The 23,022-nt window shown below is 38.8% G+C and overlaps 1 protein-coding gene across 3 annotated transcripts in view; it reads left to right on the top strand.

Annotated features, from left to right (window-relative positions):
- Positions 1-22,070, top strand: part of SOAT1 (sterol O-acyltransferase 1) — a 74,607-nt gene extending 52,537 nt beyond the window's left edge. For 2 of the 3 annotated variants that reach the window (XM_055419177.2, XM_055419176.2), the window contains exons 4-16: positions 2,950-3,098; positions 4,490-4,549; positions 5,533-5,640; positions 6,956-7,238; positions 8,876-8,954; positions 10,955-11,036; positions 11,321-11,366; positions 12,433-12,562; positions 13,819-13,916; positions 15,408-15,506; positions 16,559-16,694; positions 17,296-17,441; positions 19,600-22,070. In XM_055419177.2, coding sequence (XP_055275152.1) covers positions 2,950-3,098; positions 4,490-4,549; positions 5,533-5,640; positions 6,956-7,238; positions 8,876-8,954; positions 10,955-11,036; positions 11,321-11,366; positions 12,433-12,562; positions 13,819-13,916; positions 15,408-15,506; positions 16,559-16,694; positions 17,296-17,441; positions 19,600-19,656 — 1,473 coding nt within the window. In that variant the 3' untranslated portion in view covers positions 19,657-22,070. The remainder of the gene's footprint in view (positions 1-2,949; positions 3,099-4,489; positions 4,550-5,532; positions 5,641-6,955; positions 7,239-8,875; positions 8,955-10,954; positions 11,037-11,320; positions 11,367-12,432; positions 12,563-13,818; positions 13,917-15,407; positions 15,507-16,558; positions 16,695-17,295; positions 17,442-19,599) is intronic. The other variant, XM_088845299.1, reaches the window with a different exon arrangement.
- The last annotated feature ends 952 nt before the right edge of the window (positions 22,071-23,022 follow it).

The following is a 23,022-nucleotide window of genomic DNA, read 5'->3' as shown; positions in this document are numbered from 1 at the left end:
CAGGGATTGGCCCGAAAGAAGCTTCCAAGCACTTCCCAAAGCCAAACTTGCACCAGAAAAGGTCATGGTCACTGTTTGGTGGTCTGCTGCTGGTCTGATCCACTGAAGCTTTCTGAATTCTAGCAAAACCATTACATCTGACAAATATGCTCAGCAGATCAATGAAATGCACCAAAAACTGCAATGCCTCCTGCCAGCATTGGTCAACAGAAAGGGCCCAATTCTTCTCCATGGCAATGCCCAACTGCATGTCACACAACCAACACTTCAAAAGTTGAACTAATTGGGCTACAAAGTTTTATCTCATCCACCATATTCACCTGACCTCTTCCCAACCAACTACCACTTCTTCAAGCATTTGGACAACTTTTTGCAGGAAAAATACTTCTGCAACCAGCAGGAGACAGAAAATGCTTTCCAAGAGTTCATCGAATCCCGAAGCACAGATTTTTATGCTATAGGAATAAACAAACTTTTCTCATTGGCGAAAATGTGTTGATTGTAATGGTTCTTATTTTGATAATAAAGATGTGATTGAGCCTAGTTATAATGATTTAAAAGTCATGGTCCAAAGCCACAATTACTTTTGCACTAACCTAATAGCTTGTCAGTTCCACGTTCCTTACCAGGATCTCCTGTTGTTAAGATAACTCATGCAAGTGACCACTATCTTGCCTGGCCCAGGTGGGCAGTTTCAGTCAGTATTTCCCCTAACAAAACCAACCAACATCATTCACATTTCCTGTTTTGTCTGATGCTTTCCCCTCTCTGTTTTTCATCATCTTGTTTCCTTCACTCACTGTCCAGTTACTCCTAAGTCCTACTTACTGGGGTCTTTGAAGGTTTCAGTTTAACATTCTGCTGAGAAAAGGCATTACCAGTCATCTCTGCTCTGCTTTCTTTGCTAAAGTTTTAGATGTTCTTTGAATCTTTTCACTAATGGTTATGTTGCTCAAGTGACAGGTAGTCTACTGTGTATCCCTCATATGTGTATATCTCATATTTTCCATCTCCATCAGCTGTTATTACTGAGCAAAGTTTGTGTGCTTGATGCACAGTGAGGCCAGATAAACTGAAACATTAGAGTCTGAAGCAGAAAAAGATTTATTGCAGAGCCGTACAAGGAGAACATGTGGCTTGTGCTCAAAAATCCCAAACTTTGTGATGGTTTGTGATAAGTTTTCATAGGTGGCTCAAATGGTAAACTGACTGTCTGCAATGCAGGAGACCTGAGTTCGATCCCTGGGTGGGGAAGACCCCCTAGAGAAGGAAATGGCAACCCACTCCAGTACTCTCACCTGGAAAATTCCATGGATGGAGGAGCCTGGTAGGCTAGAATCCATGGGGTAGCAAAGAGTCAGACACGACTGAGCGACTTCACTTTCTCACGGCTTGTGGGATCTTAGTTCCCTGACCAAGAATGACCAGGAATTGAACCCATGCCCCTTGCGGTGGAAGCGGAGTCTTAACCTCTGGACTGCCAGGGAAGTCCCTGCACTGTTGTTTCTTCAGTGCTCCTCCCTTGTTTTTGCATTCCATTCCTTGGATGATTCGCCACTGTTTGAACCTTTGTAAGGAAGGTCAAGGGGGCTGAATGAAGCCTATTTCTGCAAACAAGAAACTAGGACACAGAGAGACTTTTGTGCCCAGGAGCCCCATAGGATCCTGCTCAGTTTCACTGTCCTGAGGGCTGGGGTTTCAGTGTATTCTCACTGCCCAAGACCTCTCCCACCTCCCCCTGGCCCAAACATTTGAGAACTCTGGGAGAAAATAGTTTGAAAAGCTTTCACGCAGTTTCATTATATTTAAGGCTTTGCTTTTAAAGGACTTGGTCAAACTGTTAAGAGTCCAGGACCTTCCTGATCCAGTGGTTAAGAATCCACCCTGCAGTGCAGGGGACGTGGGTTTGATCCCTGGTTGGGGAACTAAGATCCCACATGCCACGGAGCAACTAAGCCAGTGCTCCTCAACTACTAGTTGAGCCCGCGTGCCACAACTAGATAGTCCATGTGCCACAACGATAGATCCTGCACAACGTAAGGAAGAAGATCCCATGTGCTGCAACTGGGATCCTGTGCAGCCAAATGAATATTAAAACCAAATCAAACAAAACAATCCAGAAAGCAAAAACAGAATCCAGAAAAAAGGCTACTTCAGATATTTTAGGTTCAACCTAACTAATATAATTAGAAGGGAGAGCATTTTTTTTTCTTGGAGAAATTAGTAAGTAATACTTTGTTTTTCTTTGTATAGATGAGTCCTGCCAGTTTAAAAATACCACAGTTTACAATTTGAACATCCACAGTAGGTGGCCTGTTGTAATTTGAAGAAATTTTTTTGGCCAATGCTTTTTGAAAACTCTGAATTTGTAAGTTTTGAAGTGTTAAAATGTATAACAATTCTGTTATAAATGTATGTGTTATAGAGTAGATAAATACATAGCTATGGAGGTAGGAATAAATATTGTATAACTGTTGGTATCATACAGTAATGACATGACTTATAAACACTGGGTACTTGGTGCTGAAGGGGTTGCTAAAATTGTATAATGGTGACATAATACTGATTTTTTACTTTGTTTTCCATATACAAATTTGAAGAGAAGAAAATAGTGTTATTTTTAGCATTTCTATCATTTTGTTTTTATATGTCATTCAGAGGAGTTCATTTAGTAGACATAAATCATCATGTTGAATTTTCAGTAGCAGTTTCTGAAACTACAGGTCAGATGTATATAGAAATCACTTTTCTGTTTTTACTCCTGTGAATTCATTTATTCTTTTCATCAGCTCTGTTTAAGAGTACCCTTTAGGGAACCAGGTTGGAGAACTAAGATCCCACATCCCGTCCCGTACAGCCAAAAAAAAAACCAACCAGAGAACCTTTAAAAAATGTTAACAACTCATAACTGGTTAGTTCTTAATGGTTTTCTTTGTCTTAAAATTCTAGGAATTGAAACCCTTTTTTATGAAGGAAGTTGGCAGTCACTTTGACGATTTTGTGACCAATCTCATTGAAAAATCCGCATCATTAGACAACGGTGGTTGTGCTCTCACATCCTTTTCTGTTTTTGAAGGAGATAACAACCACAGAGCTAAGTGAGTACAAATCATAGTTTCTTTTAATGCACACATACAGTCTTGTGCAGTTAAGTGGGTAAAATGCCTGGGTTCACACCCTAGCATCACCTTTTATTAGCTGTCTATTGCTGTTTTAACCTCTTGAAGGGTGGGTTTCTTCATCTTACTATGTGGATTATAACAAACACGCATACCTCACTTAAGACTATGATGACTCATAAAATAATGTGGCCAGCGCTTGTTGAAATCTTTACCTTTAAACGAAACAGTGACCATATGAGGCAGATACTATAATTGTCTGCATATTACAAATTTGGGAAACTGAAGCACAGAGCAGTTGAATGTCCAAGATAACACAGTGGGAATTTGAACCCAGAGTCTGTCTCCAGCATCAGTGCTCTTCCCTATATCATTATCCTGCCTCCCTATTGTACTCTGTACAGTACTTGTAATAAAGTACAATGCAAGTAGTTATTCTTATTGGTCAGTCATCCAGAGCCATAGAGGGAAGGGAGGGCTGTCAAAGGCCAGTGTGTCCTCATTTGCCATTTTGTGCTTTCCTTGGTTATATGCCTCTCTGGTCTCTGTCAGTCTGCTCTTCTGGAGAACAGTTTTGATCAGGAGAGTCGCCAGAAGTGCTAGCGGTACTACAAGAAGCCCTGAAGAAGATGATAGAGATAGATGTTAAAATGGGAGGTTTTAGTAACTGGAGGCACTTTTTTAGGTCATGAAGCTGTTGGGGATTGTTGGAAGATCTTAGGGGTTGTTGTTGTGAAAGTCATTTAATTGTGTCTGCCTCTTTGCGACCCTGTGGACTGTAGCCTGCCAGGCTCCTCTCCATGGGATTCTCCAGGCCAGAATACTGGAGTGGGTAGCCTTTCCCTTCTCCAGGGGATCTTCCCAACCCAGGGATCAAACCCTGGTCTCCCGCATTGTAGGTGGATTCTTTACCAGCTGAGCCACAAGGGACCAAAAATGTCAGTGCCGTTTTGCAGGAAAGATCAATAATAGTATGTGAACTGAGTAAAGTATGGCTGGAGTCTCGTCCTTAGGAATATTTAGGAGAAGGAGGAGTGGTTGTCAACCTGTCATTCCAGGAATGCATCTATCTCCATAGGGGCTGGCCAGGCATTTCCAGGAGGCTTAAGTGCTGCTCCGGTTAGGTTTGCCTAACATCTCTTCCTTCCTAATCAGATGTATCTGCACCTACCTCATAGCATTGTTCAGAAGGAGCAAATGAGTTAACATGCATAAAAGCCTAACACAGTACTTGGATCATAGTGAGAAGGCAGTTAATTAATATTACAAGCTATAGTTGGTAGTATTTATTCCTTCTCTTTATCCATAAGTTTAAATTTCTTGTAATACTTGAAGTACTCATATTTTATTTTAATTTTTGGTCTTCCCAGAGATCTGAGAGCACCTCCGGAACATGGAAAGATTTTTGTTATAAGGCGATCTGTCTTAGAGTAAGTATTTTTAGTTGTTTTGGTTATTTGTTTGAATTTTTAAAAATCAAGCTATTCTGATTGTTAGAATCACTGTGTAATCTATGAATGTTTGTTTGTTCTGTGTTCATATAATCCATTAGTTTTGATACTTCTTTTTGTACATTTGCCATCTCTTGCTCCTCCTTTGAATTTTTTGGTTCTGTGTCTGGTTTCAAAGGAGAAGTTGTATGTAAGAGTGGTTTTGGTCCTCTGATAAATTCCTTGAAGTTGTGCTTCAGAGAATTGGTTACCCAAGGAGCTGGAACAAAACTTTCCCAATTAGGTAAACCACTTTTGAGAGAGTATTGCTGCCTTCTTGATACATAAGGTTTTTTCATCTCTCTTTGGTTAGGCTTTGAGACTTGATAGTTTTCTCAAATTTACTTATTTTAGAATCCTAATTGTGCAGATTTTTTTCCCTTAATTAATTATTAATATTTTTTTATTTGGCTGTGCTGGGTCTCAGTTGAGGCACATGGAATCTTTAGTTGCAGCATACAAACTCTTAGCTGCGGCATGTGGGATCTAGTTGCCTGACCAGGGATCAAACCCAGGCCCCCTGCATTGGAACCTCGGAGTCTTAGCCACTGGACCACCACGGAAGCCTTCTTATTTTGTTTATTTTTAATTGAAGGATAATTACAATATTGTGTTAATTTCTGCCATGTATCAATATGGATCAGTCATAGCAGTTATGTAGAAAAATAGGCTATGTAGACTAATTGTGGCAACCTCATTGGTGAACTGAAAATTAAAAGTGCATTTTGAGTAGGTACTCTGTGAGTAGGTAATTATTATTCATTTCTTTATAAGAATACTGATATTCATTAGTAATATTTCGTGATTACTGTTGAGATGTTTCTGGAGCATGGATTAAGCATCTTCTGAACTACTTTGAAATAAAGTCTTTAATTATTGTTGTTTTAAAATATTGATTAATTTTATTTGAACTGTATTTACAGTGAGCTGTTTGAGGTGGACCACATCAGAACAATATATCACATGTTCATTGCCCTCCTCATTCTCTTCATTCTCAGCACGCTTGCAGTAGATTATATTGATGAAGGCAGGTAAGACAGCATACTTGTTTAGTGGATACATGGGGTGTTGAGAGTTTTGCCTGTATTTATGTTCTGGAAAAAAAAAAAAAAAGATTCAGTTAAATTGCTTCAGAAAATCCCAGAGCAGCTGGTTCAAGAGTGAGATTCCTATCTCTTGAAAAATACAACCAAAAAGAATATTAGAAGTTTTATTACTTTTAATTTTTTAAATGGTCTGTTTTAATAAACCATATTAGTTGTTTCTAGGTAATTTTCCTTTAGGAAAATTTGGAGAGAATTTTGTATATATAACATCAAGTTTTCTACTGTGGTGTGTGTTATATTTTGTTTCTAAAAATAGGGTCAGTTCAGTTCAGTTCAGTTCAGTCGCTCAGTCGTGTCCGACTCTCCGCGACCTCATGAATCACAGCACGCCAGGCCTCCCTGTCCATCACCAACTCCCGGAGTTCACTCAAACTCATGTCCACAGAGTCGGTGATGCCATCCAGCCATCTCATTCTTGGTCGTCCCCTTCTCCTCCTGCCCCTAACCTTTCCTAGCATCAGAGTCTTTTCCAGTGAGTCAACTCGTCGCATGAGGTGGCCAAAGTATTGCAGTTTCAGCTTTAGCATCAGTCCTTCCAATGAACACCCAGGATCGATCTCCTTTAGAATGGACTGGTTGGATCTCCTTGCAGTACAAGGGACTCTCAAGAGTCTTCTCCAACACCACAGTTCAAAAGCATCAATTCTTCGGCGATCAGCTTTCTTCATAGTCCAACTCTCACATCCACACATGACCACGGGAAAAAAAAAAAAATAGGGTAGCTTACTGGAATTTAATATTTTAAAAATGTGATATTTTAATGTAAAAATCAAATACCTAAAAACGACAGTGATAATCATACATTGAATTGTGTGCTTTATTAGCAAATTAAAATTTGAGATAATGATGAAATGTGTATTAGATTTTCAGATTGTACTATTTCTTTTTGAAAAACCATCATTTGTACATAACTGATTGCTGTTTGAACATTTCAGATACTAACTTTGCCATAGAATGTTTCAGAGTTTAAAATACATTAATGTGAGAATCTACTCTTTGGGAAATTCATAGTCTTAGTATATTAGATATCATATGTTCAAAGACCATATTACCCTATGACTTTTAGAAAATAAATTGTGATGTGGAGGCTTAGGAGCACGAATGTTATATCTGTGACTTCTGTTTATTAGTGTTGTTTCCTGAAGTTGAGGGTTTGGGGTCTGAAAGTTTTTAATTTTATGAATCAGTGTGTATTAAAAAATCCACTTCTGTGTTCTTTCTTTGTGTTTTTTCTCCCCAGGCTGGTGCTTGAGTTCAATCTCATGTCTTATGCTTTCGGGAAACTTACTATTGCTATGTGGACGTGGTTCACCATGTTCTTATGTGCACTTACCGTTCCTTACTTCCTGTTTCAACGCTGGGCCAGAGGCTATCACAGGACTTCTCATCCAGTGGTCTATTCTTTCGTATACTGCTTCCTTTTTGTGGTCTTCCAGACTGGAGTTCTAGGTTTAGGACCACTTTATGTTGTGTTGGCATATACACTACCACCAGCTTCCCGGTGCATTGTTATATTTGAACAGGTAAGATTTTGAGTGTGCCTAGTGCAATGAATAGCTTAGTTAATAATAATAATTTAGTTATTTATGTTATTAGTTGGATAAATTTTCATATCTGGTTCTTAAGGCTCTTAATTGTAAAATTAAAGTGTTAACTAGATCATTTTTTAAAATTCGTTCTATCTTCAGTGTTCTCTAATTTTTGATAATTGAAATTGAACTATTCTGGATGAATTCAAATTTAGTTCTTGAGCATTTTTTTGTAGAAGCCATCTAAATTAGAAAATATTTTTGTCATTAGACACTCTACTTTTAAAGTGTCAGATTGATTGTTTTGTCATATAACCATCTAAAAGACTTATTTTGCTTATATGCCCTTCAGAATTTTTTGACTTATATTGGCTATCTGTAATGTAACAATGGATTGGTTCAAAATGGGGGAAGGAGTACATCAAGGCTGTACATTGTCACCCTGCTTGTTTAGCTTATATGCAGAGTACATTATGCAAAATGCCAGGCTGGATGAATCACAAGTTAGAATCCAAATTGCTGGGAAAAATAACAATAACTTCAGATATGCAGATGATACCACTCTAATGGCAGAAAGTGAAGAGAGACTACAGAGCCTCTTGATGAGGGTGAAAGAGGGGAGTGAAAAAGCTGGCTTAAAACTCAGCATTCAAAAAACTGAGTTCATGGCATCTGGTGCCATCATTTCACAGCAAATAGAAGGGGGAAAAGTGGAAGCAGTGACAGATTTTCTTTTCTTGAGCTCCAAAATCACTGCGGGTAGTGAGTACAGCGATGAAGTTAAAAGACGCTTGCTCCTTGGAAGGAAAGCTATGACAAACCTAGACAGCATATTAAAAAGCAGAGACATCACTGCTGACAAAGGTCCATCAAGTCAAAGCTATGGTTTTTTTCAGTGGTTATATACAGATGTGAGAGTTAGACCATAATGAAGGCTGAGCACCAAAGAATTGATGCTTTCGAACTGTGGTGCTGGAGAAGACACTTGAGAGTCCCTTGGACTGCAGGGAGATCAAACTAGTTGGTCCAAATGGAAATCAGTCCTGAATATTCATTGGGAAGGACTGATGCTGAAGCTTCAATACTTTGTCCACCTGATGTGAAGAGCTAACTTACTGGAAGAGTCCCTGATGCTGGGAAAGATTGAGGGCAGGAGAAGAGGGCATCAGAGGTTGAGATGGTTGTTTGGCATCACCAGTTCAATTGGCGTGAGTTTGAGCAAACTTAAGGAGATAGTGAAGGACAGGGAAGCCTGGCGTACTTCAGTCCATGGAGTGGCAAAGAGTCGGACATGACAGCCACTGAAGAGCAGTAACAGCAATGCTCTGCTTGGTTGTCTGCAATGCTGTGTTTGATGGAAAGGACTATTTCAGGAGACTTTCTTTGAACAGGCTTTTAATTTTTCAATTCATAATTTACGTGTAATAGAGGTGTTAGATGCAAAATAATTTGAGTAATAACATATCCTTCTTTACAGTTCTTCACTGTTTTAGTCCATTAAAGTGAGTTTGAGTTGGCATATACAAAATTAATAGCTCTTTATGTGATTATAATCTTGTGCTGTTCAGTGGTTGCTTATAGGAGACAAGACAATGATAGAAAAGTCATCTTTCCTTCCCTCTCCTTTGCAGATTCGTTTTATAATGAAGGCCCACTCATTTGTCAGAGAGAATGTGCCTCGGGTACTCATTTCAGCCAAGGAGAAATCAAGTATGTAATTCCAGAATTCAAAGGATGGCTCATAGGGTATTTCAACCTTAGGGTGTTTACTGGGATTGATTGTATATTACATTCTGTAGACATTATGTTTGGTTTTAAATATAAGGATCCAAAAAACAAACCCAACTTGTTAGGAAGGAGAAATATATATATATATATATGGTCTGTATTGATTTGGAAGACTTTCTTGCTATTTCCTGATTGTTTCTATTTTACCTTTGTAGCAACCCAAATTTAAAAACACTGATTATTAGACTCTTGCAACTTTGCATTATTTGTGTTGAATTTTTATTTATTTTAATTGGAGGATAATTACTTTACAATATTGTGATGGTTTTTGCCATACATCAGCATGAATTGACCATAGGTATACAAGTGTCCCCTGCATCCTGAACCCCTCTCCCACTTCCCTCCTCACCCTCTCCCTCTGGGTTATCCCAGGGCCCCGGCTTTGGGTGCCCTGCTTCATGCATCAAACTTGCCCTGGTCATCTATTTTACATGTGGTAATATACTTGTTTCAATGCTATTCTTTCAAATCATGCCACCCTCGCTGTCTCCCAGAGTCCGAAAGTCTGTTCTTTACATCTGTGTCTCTTTTGCTGTCTTGCATATAGGATCATCGTTACTGTCTTTCTGAATTTCATATATATGCCTTAATATACAGTATTGGTGTTTCTTTTTCTGACTTACTTCACTCTGTATAATAGGCTCCAGGTTCATCCACCTCATTAGAACTGACTCAGATATATTCCAGTGGGAAATGAGTAATATCCCATTGTATATGTACCACAACTTCCTTATCCATTCGTCTGGCGATGGACATCTAGGTTGCTTCCATGTCCTAGCTATTGTAAACAGTGCTGCAGTGAGCATTGGGGTACATGTGTCTCTTTCACTTCTGGTTTCCTCAGTGTGTATGCCCAGCAGTGGGATTGCTGGGACATACGGCGGTTCTATTTCCAGTTTTTTAAGGAATCGACACACTGTTCTCCATAGCAGCTGTACCAGTTTGCATTCTCACCAACAGTGTAAGAGGGTTTCCTTTTCTCCACGCCCTCTCCAGCATTTATTGTTTGTAGACTTTTTGATGGTGACTTTTCTGACTGCTGTGAGATGATATTTCATTGTGGTTTTGATTTGCATTTCTTTAATAATGAGTGATGTTGAGCATCTTTTCATGTGTTTATTAGCCATCTGTATGTCTTCTTTGGAGAAATGTCTGTTTAGTTCTTTGGCTCACTTTTTGGTTGGGTTGTTTGTTTTTCTGGTGTTGAGCAGCATGCAGCTGCTTGTATATTTTGGAGATTAATTCTTTGTCAGTTGCTTCATTTACTATTATTTTCTCCCATTCTGAAGGCTGCCTTTTCACCTTGCTTATAGTTTCCTTCATTGTGCAAAAGCTTTTAAGTTTAATTAGGTTGCATTTGTTTAGTTTTGCTTTTATTTCCATTACTCTGGGCGGTGGGGTCATAGAAGATTTTTCTGTGATTTATGTCAGAGTGTTCTGCCTATGTAGAACGTTAATGGATTCATTATGCCCCATGTGCTATCTCCTTCCAAATCAAGGAGTCACAGGAATAACTTAAAAGGAGTAAAAGTGAAGTCACTCAGTTGTGTCCGACTCTTTGCAACCCCATTGAATATAGCCTACCAGTCTCCTCTGACCATGGAATTTTCCAGGCAAAAGTACTAGAGTGGGTTGCCATTTCCTTCTCCAGAGAATGTTCCTGACCCAGGGAGTGAACCCAGGTCTCCCGCATTGCAGGCAGACACTTTAGTGTCTAAGGCACCAGGGAAGCACACACAGGGATTGGTAATATTCAGTTAATTTAGGGATAAGAAGTCATCATTTTGACAGAGCAAGAGGAAACGTCATGAGCTAAGAGAGAGGTAGCTTTTTGTCTTCCCTATTCTGTGCTTATTTTCCCCTTTCAGTTTTGCTGAAAGAAAATGAAGAGCCTCCAGTCTAACATAGTTTCCTTTTTCCAGGCACTGTTCCAGTACCCACAGTCAACCAGTACTTGTATTTCTTGTTTGCTCCTACTCTCATCTACCGTGACAACTATCCCAGGTAATGGCACTAGAAAGCAGAAAAGGGATAGCACCAGAATGTGCCAGGAGTGAAGTGGTTAGGTGGGCCAGTTCGTGTACGAGTACAGAGCAGGACTACTGCTTGCATGGGAAATCCCAAATGGTGATTCTAGCAATCTGATTTGACTGCAGTAATTCACAGAATTATACACGTATCTCCTGCATCAAAAATGATGTTCTGTGTGGGGAAAATACTGTGAGGATCTTTTTTAAAGTTCAGTTATTTACTTTATTGAGAAAGTTGTTTTGTTTCTTCCTTTTTAGGACTCCCACTGTAAGATGGGGTTATGTGACTATGCAGTTTGCACAGGTAAATTTTTTTGAAGTGCCTGAGGTTTGTTGGTCGGTGGGAGATGGGGATTTGAATACAATAATAACTTAATATATTTAAAATGTTGGTAAATTCATGTCTATCAGGAGCTCTGAAACTCTTACTGAAGTCTTTTATATATATGTGTGTGTGTGTGTGTGTGTGTGTGTGTGTGTGTATGTATGTATTTTAATATTGTGGTAAAATCACATAGTGTACAACATACTGTTTTAACCATGTTTAACTGTACAGCTATACAGTTCAGGGACACCAAGTACATTCACATTATTGTGCAACTCTCACCATCATCCATCTCCCGAAATTTTTCACCTTCCTAAATTGAAACTCTGTCCCCATTAAACACTAACTCCTCGTCCCCCCTTCTTACCCCAGCCCCTAGCATTTACCAGTGTTCTTTCTGATTCTATGAATTTGACTATTCTTGATATCTTGTGTAAGTGGAAACTCTTCCCAGTACAGTAACTGGTATTTGCTTTGCCAACACATCAAAAGTAATTTTCTATAATAAAACTTTTTATTGTAATTAAAGTAATTCTATGTGGTTACTTCAGTTTGCATCTATACTAATTTCCCCCTCCCTTTCTGTTTTTTATTTTATTATTGATATATATATATATGTGTGTGTGTGTGTGTGTGTGTGTAGATGTGGTCTGACACTCTCCCAACCCCTTATCTGTATCATAAATCCCATAAGAACAAATTTTAAAATCTTGTGTCAATCAAATACCCGTTTATGAAATAGGTTGTTTTGTTATAGGTTTCATGTAACAGGAAAAGCAGATTTCAAAGTCTGATCTTTTAAAAATGCCATTTGGTAAAGGCTTGAGAATGGGTATGATAGATATTAGGCTTGAGTACTGTTTCTGAAGGATTAAAGTTCAGCAATCTTATACACTCATGTTAAATGGTGTGTGTGTGTGTGTGTGTATACATATATGTAAACATTAGTTTATAGATCACATATGTATCTTTTGAAAGAAAAAAATCACTTTTTATCTTTCCTGATCAAGCCACCATTATTATAATTATCTTTGTTATGTTCCAGGTTTTTGGTTGCTTTTTTTATGTGTACTACATCTTTGAAAGGCTCTGCACCCCCTTGTTTCGGAATATCAAACAGGAGCCCTTTAGCGCTCGTGTTCTGATCTTATGTATATTTAACTCCATCTTGCCAGGTAATGTGAGTACTGGTTAATATGGCCATTCATGAAGTTGCAAAGAAAACAGAAAGCTGTTGCATATGAGCACCTCTGATTGACCTGCTTTTCCCTATAAACTCACCTATCCATCTGTGCACCATCTTTGACCTCTGCATGCATCCCACACATGACGCGTCCGTCCCGACTCTCGCTGTTCTTTCCGTTTGTCGTCTCACTTTCACTCAAGTTTTGCTTTCTCTGACTGTAGTGAATGCACGTAGTCCGTATTTATGCTTTATCTTCTCGTCCACTATTCAGTCACTGTACTCCTGCTCCTGATTGGACCAGGCCGTTGAAATGGCCTTTATTAAAATCACTGATCTCCTCTAGGAGTTGGTTTAGCCCTGACTCTGTTTGATCTCCGTGAAGCACTGAATGCTGTTGACCACATGCTCAAGTCTCTCTTGCCCTTCTTACTCTCCTGTCTTTCTGGCCACGCCGTACATAGCAGTGAGCAGCTTACAGTTTCCTTTCCTTACTCTTTCTCTTTTCTCTCCCCATTAAATGTTTTTGTTTCCTGTCGTCATGTTCTCTCTTCCTTTCTCTCTACCCCAGACATGTTCTAGTACCACTCCCTGATTGCCCTTCAAGATTTACTCCAGTAAATCTATCTGTCCTTCTGATAGAATACGTGTTATTTACGTACATCTTCCTCACTAGGCTGCAAATTCCGTATGCTTCAGGATTGTGTGTTACAGCCAGGCCAGCCAGTCAGTCTCCTACATAGTCTAATACATAGTAGACTAATATTTTTGAAAGGGATGGGCATATAAATGGCTATTTTAAAATACTGTGTAATGTATGTAAAGTGCTGATGAACTTTGTTTATAGTGGAGATGATATTTAGTATTTGGCATTAAAAAATTAACAGGCATTTGCCTTGTAAAGAGGTATTAGAAACTTGCTTCCAGGTTGTGGGATGGATTCAAAGGCATGGAGTATTCTAGAATGACAGAAGTCTACTACCAAGTTAAGCTATGCATTTAGGCATTTCCATTAAAAGCAAACTGGGTCATTTTTGTCTATAAAACCCACTTGGAAGAAAGTCATTTTTTAATTGGGTTGAAATAATTAGCTTTCAAAAAACACAATATCATTTCTGGAATGGATAAGCTGGAATAATAACTTTAATTTTACAAAGTAATTTAACTAAGCAAATGACAACATGTAATTAACTTACTAGTATATGAGCTATTTATAAAGACTCTTAATATTGTTCATCTTATTTTTAGGTGTGCTGATACTGTTTCTTATTTTTTTTGCCTTTTTGCACTGCTGGCTCAATGCCTTTGCTGAGATGTTACGCTTTGGTGACAGGATGTTTTATAAGGTAACAGTATGTATTTGGACTCATTCTCCTTTTCACGTTTCGTGTCCTCATTGTTAAGTATTTGAATATTGTTGGCTACTAGCTTTTTAACATAAATGTTGTGAAGTCATTTTTCCCCAGAGGTTTTACCAATATTAAGTCAGAAATTATTTGCTGATAAAAGTGGCATAGTCTTGTCTTTTCTGCTGCCTCTAACATCTGCTCCCTTAGATCCACATTTGGTTTCTACTGGATCCCATATTGGTGATTATAGTGGGAAAGCATGTGTCTAGAGGACATTCTGAGACTTTGCTGACTCTTATTCATTTGAAATTGGCTGTCTGGTGCTGTAGGAGGGATCTCAGCAAATTATTCTATTAAGATTGTTCAACAGTTCATGAAGGAAGTAACGTTTCCCTCCTTTGTTTTGAAAGGCATTAATTCTGCTTCACATAGTATTCTTAGGCTTCCAAAGTTGGTATTAAGTTGTAGGCTGTAGGCAGATTGGTTCATAGTGTTGTGTCCTAAGTCGCTTCACTCGTGTCCAACTCTTTTCGACCCCATGGACTGTAGCCTGGCAGGCTTCTCTGTCCATGGAATTCTCCAGGCAAGATTACCTGAGTGGGTTGCCATTTCCTCCCTCAATGGTGTTCTGTAATCCTACTGAAAGCCCTCTAGAGTTTTGTATGTTGATATTCTGGCAACACTAAGCCTACCCTGGGGCTTCCCTGGTGGCTCAGAGGTTAAAGCGTCTGCCTCCAATGCGGGAGACCCGGGTTCGATCCCTGGGTCAGGAAGATCCCCTGGAGAAGGAAACGGTAACCCACTCCAGTATTCTTGCCTGGAGAATCCCATGGACGGAGAAGCCTGGTAGGCTACAGTCCCTGGGATCGCAAAGAGTCGGACACAACTGAGCGACGGAACAGAACAGGAACAGAAGCCTACCCGACTCCTTTCTCAAAAGCAGTGAGTGTGTAAATTTTAGATGTCTTCTTCCACTGGTTTGATCTTAGAGTAGGGAACCAGATACGTCTAAAGGAGCACTAGGACTTGGAAGTGGCTACCATCTCACTTGTACAACTTAACATTTTGCTGTTTATGATACCAGCAAACTGATCTTGAGGGTCATCACGCTATCTAAGTCTGTGTGACCTTCACATTCTCTCATTGTGTTTTAGCAAGGTAAGTGATTGTTACTTAGATGAACATTAGATTACTTAGATGACTTATTTATCTTGAATGATTATGTGGTGTGTCTTCCATCATAACTTGGTTGATGACAATGAGACACAGTGAACCTGGGAACTTAATCATCCGTAGAATTAGGATTAATGTCACATTGAACACTAATAACCAAAACGCCTTTGAAGATTTTTCTGCATCAGTGTGTGGACCAGCCCTGTATCATAACACTCTCTGGGTGTCTCACTGTGTGAATATGTTCTCTGGGAGTCTTCAGGAGGCTTTGCTTTGGCTCTGTTGATGTGTTTACGCCTTTGCTTTTTCCCTCAGGATTGGTGGAACTCTACATCATACTCTAACTATTACAGGACCTGGAATGTGGTGGTCCATGACTGGCTATATTACTATGCTTACAAGGACTTTCTCTGGGTGAGCAGCGAGGTTTAGTTGAAATTGTTGAAGAAACAGAGATTCTTTTCCAGAAAGTATTAGTATTGTACAGCTGGAAGAAATTATACTTAGTTGTCTTCAATTTTCTTGTGAGCCCTTCAGGTCTCAGAAGTCTTCTGCTTTGAGTAGTACTGCTTAGAGGACCAGTGTGTACAGTTACTAGGATTAAGACCATGTCTTTGGTCTGGATTTCATGGCTACAATATAAGAATGCATGGAGGCATTTGGAGAAGCCGAAATGATCCACCAGTAATGGTGGATTTTTTTTTTTTAAGGAGTCTCATTGCCAACAGATAATCTCCAATCTCCCCCTAACTTTCTCCATTTGTTTTTTGTTTTTGTTCCTTTTGTTAGAAGTGGAGAAAGCACCTATGGTCGAATTTACAGTTCTCCAGTATAGACTATTAATGTATGTCTTCCAGACATTCTTTACAACAGAATTTATTTAGACTGACTTAAATGTAGTCAGTTAACACTGGTATCTCTGATTAACACTGATGTCTGGATTGTAGGTTTGAATTGTTAAGTCAGGGCACTACTTGGCTGAATGACAGCGTGGTACAAACAACACTGTATTTGAATGTTGCCTCACTTGTGAGGGTAGTTTGACTTATGGATGAGGTGAGTCTCTTGTTTCTAAATCTTAGTTTTGTTACCTGTAAAAATGGTACCTGCCCAGTCTTCCGTACAGTGTTTCTCTAGATTTGATGTGTCCATTTACAAATGAAAACTGTGTTTTGTCAACCGTAGTGTGTTACAGATATAAGTTACTAATGTTTTTGAAGATATGCTCAATCTTTCAGCATTAGTTTTGGAAATGTCTCATTTAGTGAAATAAGGATTTTTAAGCATAGATGTTTTTTGTCATTTTATTTTAGTACATTTGTATTACTTCAAGGGGTAAACTTAGAAAATCAAATACAGATATAATTAACTGGGTGACTTTAGTACGTTTTCATTGTGTCTTATGCAGTGTGCGTCTAATTCCTTTCTTTCTGAAAACTGCCTGTACTGTTTCCCTTTCACTCTAGTTTTTCACAAAGAGGTTCAAGTCCGCGGCCATGCTAGCTGTCTTCGCCGTGTCGGCCGTGGTACACGAGTATGCCTTGGCTGTGTGCCTGAGCTTCTTCTACCCAGTGCTCTTTGTGCTCTTCATGTTCTTTGGAAGTGAGTACCTTGGCGCCTCGGGAGTACTGAGTATAATGCCAAAAGAAAAACTTGGAAAAGAAAATAGGAAATTGATGTAGAAAGCTAGGTTGTAGTCATACCATATCAAGCCAGTGTTTGTCAGATGGTAAGAACATTAATTTTGAATCATTATGCACAGTTCTGTTTCAAGATGTTTACACTTTGATGTTGGGAAATGAGCTAAATAACCTCTTGAAGACTTGATAACACTGCTTTGGTAGCTCATAAAAACTATAAAAAACCTTGCCATTCTTAAACTCTGTTCACACTGTTCACTCTCTGAAAAAAACTGTTTTTTTGGGTGGGGTGGAGAGGGACAAGTTAGAATATGAATGCTTTCATGCAATATATATTTTCACCTATTCAGAATACTGACTGATTTCCAAATAATCACTGATGAATAAGTTTTAACAGTGAAGTTTCATTTTTACTTATATGACCAGTGGCCAGAATAGAATTGTATATACACAGTTGAAGCTATTTATGATAACTGAATGATTATAGCAAATATCTGAGTCTCCAAAACTCCTGGTAGATTGTTTTGATGACTATATAACTTTTGTTGTTTTCATAACTTTAGTGGCTTTCAACTTTATTGTCAACGATAGTCGGAAAAGACCAATTTGGAATGTTCTGATGTGGACTTCCCTTTTTGCGGGCAATGGAGTCCTCCTGTGTTTTTATTCTCAAGAGTGGTATGCACGTCAGCACTGCCCTCTGAAAAATGTGAGTCTTCAGTCAGACTGGAGTAGAAAAGTAACCTATTTGTCCTCTGATTATGAGAGTTGTGGGCAGGATTAAGGGGAAGGGAGTAGTGGAGAAGGTGATTAATGTTAAGGGGAGGGAAATGTGGAATAAAAGCAGTAACTTATCTAACTGTACTGTCCTTGAACTTTTTCTTTTCTTTTGTTTTCTTCCCATGAAGTCTCCTAGTTCTTGGTTCTATCTCTCTTTTTTCCCTCCTCATCTGGTTTTTCTTTAGCTCCTTCTCATATTCTTCCTGTGCCCTGAAAGTGCAGGTCTTCTCCAGGGTTTTCTCGGTGGCATGTGTATCCATTCCAACCCACAAATATTTATCTTTTAACTCTTCCTTTCTGAAGTAATAAACTCTTCGTAATAGTGTTCAGCTAGATTCATATGCCTATGAGCCCATTCCCTTTATTTTTTCGCTGGAAGATAACTGCAGCTTTAATCAGCTGTATATATATATATATATTGAAAGTGAAAGTGTTCTTGCCTGGAGAATCCCAGGGACGGGGGAGCCTGGTGGGCTTCCGTCTATGGGGTCGCACAGAGTCGGACACGACTGAAGTGACTTAGCAGTAGCAGCAGCATATATATATTGCTTCCCTCTTGAGCCTCCCTCCCACCACTGGCGTTCCCCCTCTAGGCTGTCACAGAGCCCCAGACTGAGCTCCTTACGTTGTCCAGCAGCTTCTCACTGCTTTACTCATGGTACTGTGTTTATGTCAGTGCTACTGTCTCAGTCCTGTTATTTTGTTTTCTTTTTTGTAATCTTGTGAGAGTCTCATTCTTAGAACTTTAGCTTTTAGCTGCTTATAGATAATTAGTAAATATTGGCGGGGTGGGACAGGGGCTTCTTGATGCATCTGCCTGGGTATTTCTCACTGGTGCCTATATCTGAAGATGTATGTGTGCTCAGTTGCATGCAGCTCTTTGTGACCCCATGGACTGTAGCCCACCAGGCTCCATGCAGTTTTCCAGGCAAGGATACTGGAGTGGGTTGCCGTTTGCTATTCCAGGGGATCTTCCCCACCAAGGGATTGAAACTGCGTCTCTTGCATCTCCTGTATTGGCAGGTGGATTCTTTACCACTGCACTACCTGGGGAGCCCATAACTAAAGATACTCGAAATCAAATCAATCAGTTTCCCTTCCAAAGCTTCTGCTGTCCACCCTGATTTTGATATGCTGCTCTCAACCCCCTCCTTATTTCCTGTGAATCCCCTTTGTGCATTTGAACCAATTGCTCTGAACTCTGTCTTCTTTGCACTCAGATTTCACCAAAATCCAGTTTGGATGCAATGTCATCCATGAAGCTTTTTCCAATTCTTGCTCCAGTCTCTTTTCTATTTCTGAACTTTCTCCTCTTCCTCATTTAGATAATTCAGTAATTTTAAACTTTGTATTGTTATAGTAATTTGTGTATATTATCATCCTTAGCCCACCACCATTTCGATTTTGGGTGGTGCTTATAAAATGCAAGATACAGAAAAAGGGTAATGCCTATTTGGAATTTGGTCAGGAGTCCATGCAGTTTTGTAAATTTTAGTGGACTTAGCCTCATGTAAAGCTTCTAAATCAAGTAAATCTGTGCTGTAGATAAAAATGATGAACTTTTTTTGAATTAGTGAGCTGCTTATAGCTTAAATGCTGGAAGACATTTAAGACATGTACAGTATGTGGGCTTCCCTGGTGGCTCAGTGGTAAAGAGTCTGCCTGCCAATGCAGGAGACATTTGGGTTCAATCCCTGATCTGGGAAGATCCCACATGCTGCAGAGCAACTAAGCCTATGTGCCATAGCTATTGAGCCGTTGCTCTAGAGCCTGGGAGCCACAACTACTGAGCCCGCCTGCTGCAACTCCTGAAGCCCATGCACCCTAGAGCCTCTGCTTCACAACAAGAGAAGCCACCACAATGAGACGCCTGCATGCCGCACCTAGAGAGTAGCCCCCGCTCGCTGCAACTAGAGAAAAGCCCGAGCAACATCGAAGACCCAGTATAACCAAAAATAAATAAATACATAATAAAATTTAAAAAAACAGTACAATATGTAACAGCACCCCCTTAATCTACCCCATACCTCATATGTACAGAGCATACAAATAAACTACTCTTCCATTTTTTTTTCCCCCTCTTGAAGCCCACATTTCTGGATTATATCCGGCCACGGTCCTGGACTTGTCGTTACGTGTTTTAGAAGCTTGGACTTTGTTTCCTTCCTTGACACTGAAGATTGGGTATTCTACCTGACTTGAGGCCAGCATCTGTTTTCGGCCATCATGAAGTTACCTGTGTTATTTGGACCACATCGGGCTTTACAGATGGCTCACTCCATTCCTAGGTCACCTGAAAATGAGCTGTTAGAAGTTTACTGGAAGTTTGGACACTTTTAAGCAGTCAATTTTTTTCCTTTTTGGAAGAAAGGAAACTTGTAGCTGATGTAATGACAGAGTTTTGCTAAGTCATATCAGCTTAAATCTCAGAAATGTGGTTTTGTTTCTTAACTCCATCTAATTAGAGACCAAATATCATGTTTTCTTGGCCACTGAATTAGCCAGAACACTGCTGAAGAAATCACTTAAGTACCTGTGTCTTAGAAAGTTTTTCGCACACTATTGGAATGTATGCTAATTAACCATGCAATTGGGAAAGAAAATAATGTGGAATGTTTTGCTGTTTCTAGTAGAGAAAATATCTATTTTTCCAAATATAATCTTATTACATATCCTAATTTGTATTTTTTTTTAAGTTCAGGTCTATTCAATTTTTATCTTGTTTTTGCTGTACTGTGTAGTCATGATATCTGTGAAGCAAAATTATCCCTTATACCTTGAATTCTTGAGTTTGTACCCATAATATTATATATCGAGGGGGACAAAAGTGGGAAGAGGAAAAAGAAGTGAGACCTTACCAAGAAAAATATTTTCTAATGTATGAAGCAGTTTTGAAAAAGAACTTGCAGAATCAACCATGTGTTTAAACTATTTTATTGTACTTGGAAGATAAATTTTTTGTTGTTGTTTAAACTTTCAGGTAATAATTTTTTTGAAGTTATTTAGAAGTAACCATTGGTATAGTTGTTTTATCTAATGAATTCTGACTTCCGTTATTTTGCATACTAGTGAGTCTGTATTGTAAGTATTAATCACCACCATTAATATTAAAGGGAATACTAAAGATCCAGAGAAGCTGGCTTCTGCATTCGCTCAATTATTCTTAATGGTAGTATACTTTAGGTACAGTAAATAATAGGTGATCATTTTCAAGAAAATGTACTTTATTGTGTGATGTTCCCATGTTATAAGATGCCTAGGGCTAATAATACAATGTGGTGTGTAGGAATTATTTTGGTTGTTTATATGAGGTATGATTATGTCTGTAAAGATGGAGCTTTGGAAGGGACTTTGGAGACCATGTAGGTCCACCCCAAAGAAGGGAGACTTAATTACTCAAAACTGGCAAAGCAGCCAAACTTGAGAAGCTATTATCTTGGTATTCTAACAGCCCTACTGCTGTCTAGAAAGTTGTGAGAAGTCTTTTTCAAATTGATTTAAAGTCAATTTGAATCTCACAGAAAGGTAAGTAAAATGTCTTAATAGTCATAACTTTATGTGTACTGCAAGTACCCAGTTAAGTCCCCTCTTTTATTTCCCATTCCTTTGTCCAGTTGAGCTTAGGCAAATCCACCTTCAACAGACAAAACTGTACCTCAAGGAAGGTTATTTTTAAAAGGTACTCCACATGTTCCCAAGAAGTAATTATCTGTACAGTGGTATTGTAGCTATAATGGAATAACATTCCAATATGACTGCTTTAATATAGCTCACAATTTCCAGCATTTTTTAAAAAATTAAAATGAGTCAATCCCTAGAACTTAGAACTACATTTTAAATATAAAGAGGGAGCTGAGAAAAGCACACTGGTTTAAGATGTGGTTATGAATAAGCCAGTCTATTGAAGCGAGAGAATGGAATTCTTAGATCTGTATTTTTTGTTCAGTACTGTGAATGTACATCCTCATTGAGAGGACTTTGTTGCTGAGTAGTCATTGCCACCTCATGCAACGAGCTGATTCACTGGAAAAGAGTGATGCTGGGAAAGGTTGGGGGCGGGAGGAGATGGGGATGACCGAGAATGAGATGGCTGGATGGCATCACCGACTCTGTGGACATGAGTTTGAGTGAACTCCGGGAGTTGGTGATGGACAGGGAGGCCTGGCGTGCTGTGATTCATGGGGTCGCGGAGAGTTGGACACGACTGAGCGACTGAACTGAACTGACTGAGTCATTCTGAATACTCTGTTTATTAGACTGATCAAGGCTGGGTTTTGTTTGTTTGTTTTTAAACTCTCATCTTCCCTTTGTTTTTTAATGCTTTTTTTTCTGCCCAAGATTTTAAAGTGACAACAAATAATATGTATATAGTTACAGACTCTTTAGAATGATAAAATTGTCTTAAGATATTTTTAGAAACACTTAAAGGAAAAGCCACTTTCTGTGAAAGACATTAGTTTGACAGCCATGATCTTACTACTAGCTGCTTTTAAGGAAAGTCTTGCCTTTAAAGAACTACTTACACTCTTTAAACAAATAAACTAAAACTTCTTACTAATGTGTTTCGGAAAGATTTATTGAGATTTTTTTTTTTTTCATTCCCTTCTTTTGCTAATAGCGGTGGAAATGATTTTCACTTATGGAATGATACTTTTTTTCCTTTTGAAAAGTAATGAGTTTAAAATTTCTTTCCTATAAAGTATTAACGAATTAATTTCCTATAGAGTATAATCATTAGTTCGGGTGTGTTACCTAAGAGAACAACTAAAATCTCTAATGCCATACATTTGTTAGATGCTTTTATTCTCAGTTCTGGATAGGGAAGGAAAATGGAGGGTGCTTTTATGGGTTTTTGGTGGATTAATTACTGCAATTGCCTAGGTAAAGTTGCTTCCTCATGTTAGAGCTTAATTAGAAAACCGAGGCTTCAATTCATTTAGTATGGGCAATTTTCATCGATCCTGAAGTCTTTATAGGAAACATAATGGAACATTTTATGTTGTAAAAGTTGGTTACGTGGGCTACATAGGCTAAAAAGATGTAAGTTATGAATTAAGCTTTTTATGCAAAAATATTTTTGTTTTGTGTAGAATTATGTAATTTTGAATAAACTTCATTGTTCTCTCTGGGGGGGGAATGACGAAGATAAACTAGCATAACTGTGGTAAGTAGGTGGCCTAATACATAATACAGTGTAGTAGTTTAAATATGTTAGTTTTGAAACCTTTTAAGAAAAATTGTTAGGCTTAGGCCCAGCATATAAAACAGATAAAATGTAGCTGCTTCTGGTTCAGATAGGGATATAGGGCTGGAGCCCTTCTTGTTTGGTTATACCCATTTCCTCCTACCCAGAATACCCAGCTTGTAAACCACCAGTGTGACAAAAAAAAAGTCCATGTACAGACTTGTAATTAAGATAACCTCATACTTACTAGCACTGGGACCCAAAGTTGCTGAATTTATCAGAGCCACAGTTTTCCTTGTCTGTAAAATGGGGATAATAACTACCT

This window comes from Moschus berezovskii, chromosome 17, assembly GCF_049115385.1.
Source record: "Moschus berezovskii isolate FMDL1 chromosome 17, NW_MosBer_1.0, whole genome shotgun sequence".
Taxonomy (NCBI): domain Eukaryota; kingdom Metazoa; phylum Chordata; class Mammalia; order Artiodactyla; family Moschidae; genus Moschus; species Moschus berezovskii.
Note: the sequence above shows the minus strand (reverse complement) of the source record. Positions and strands in the feature narration are given on the sequence as shown.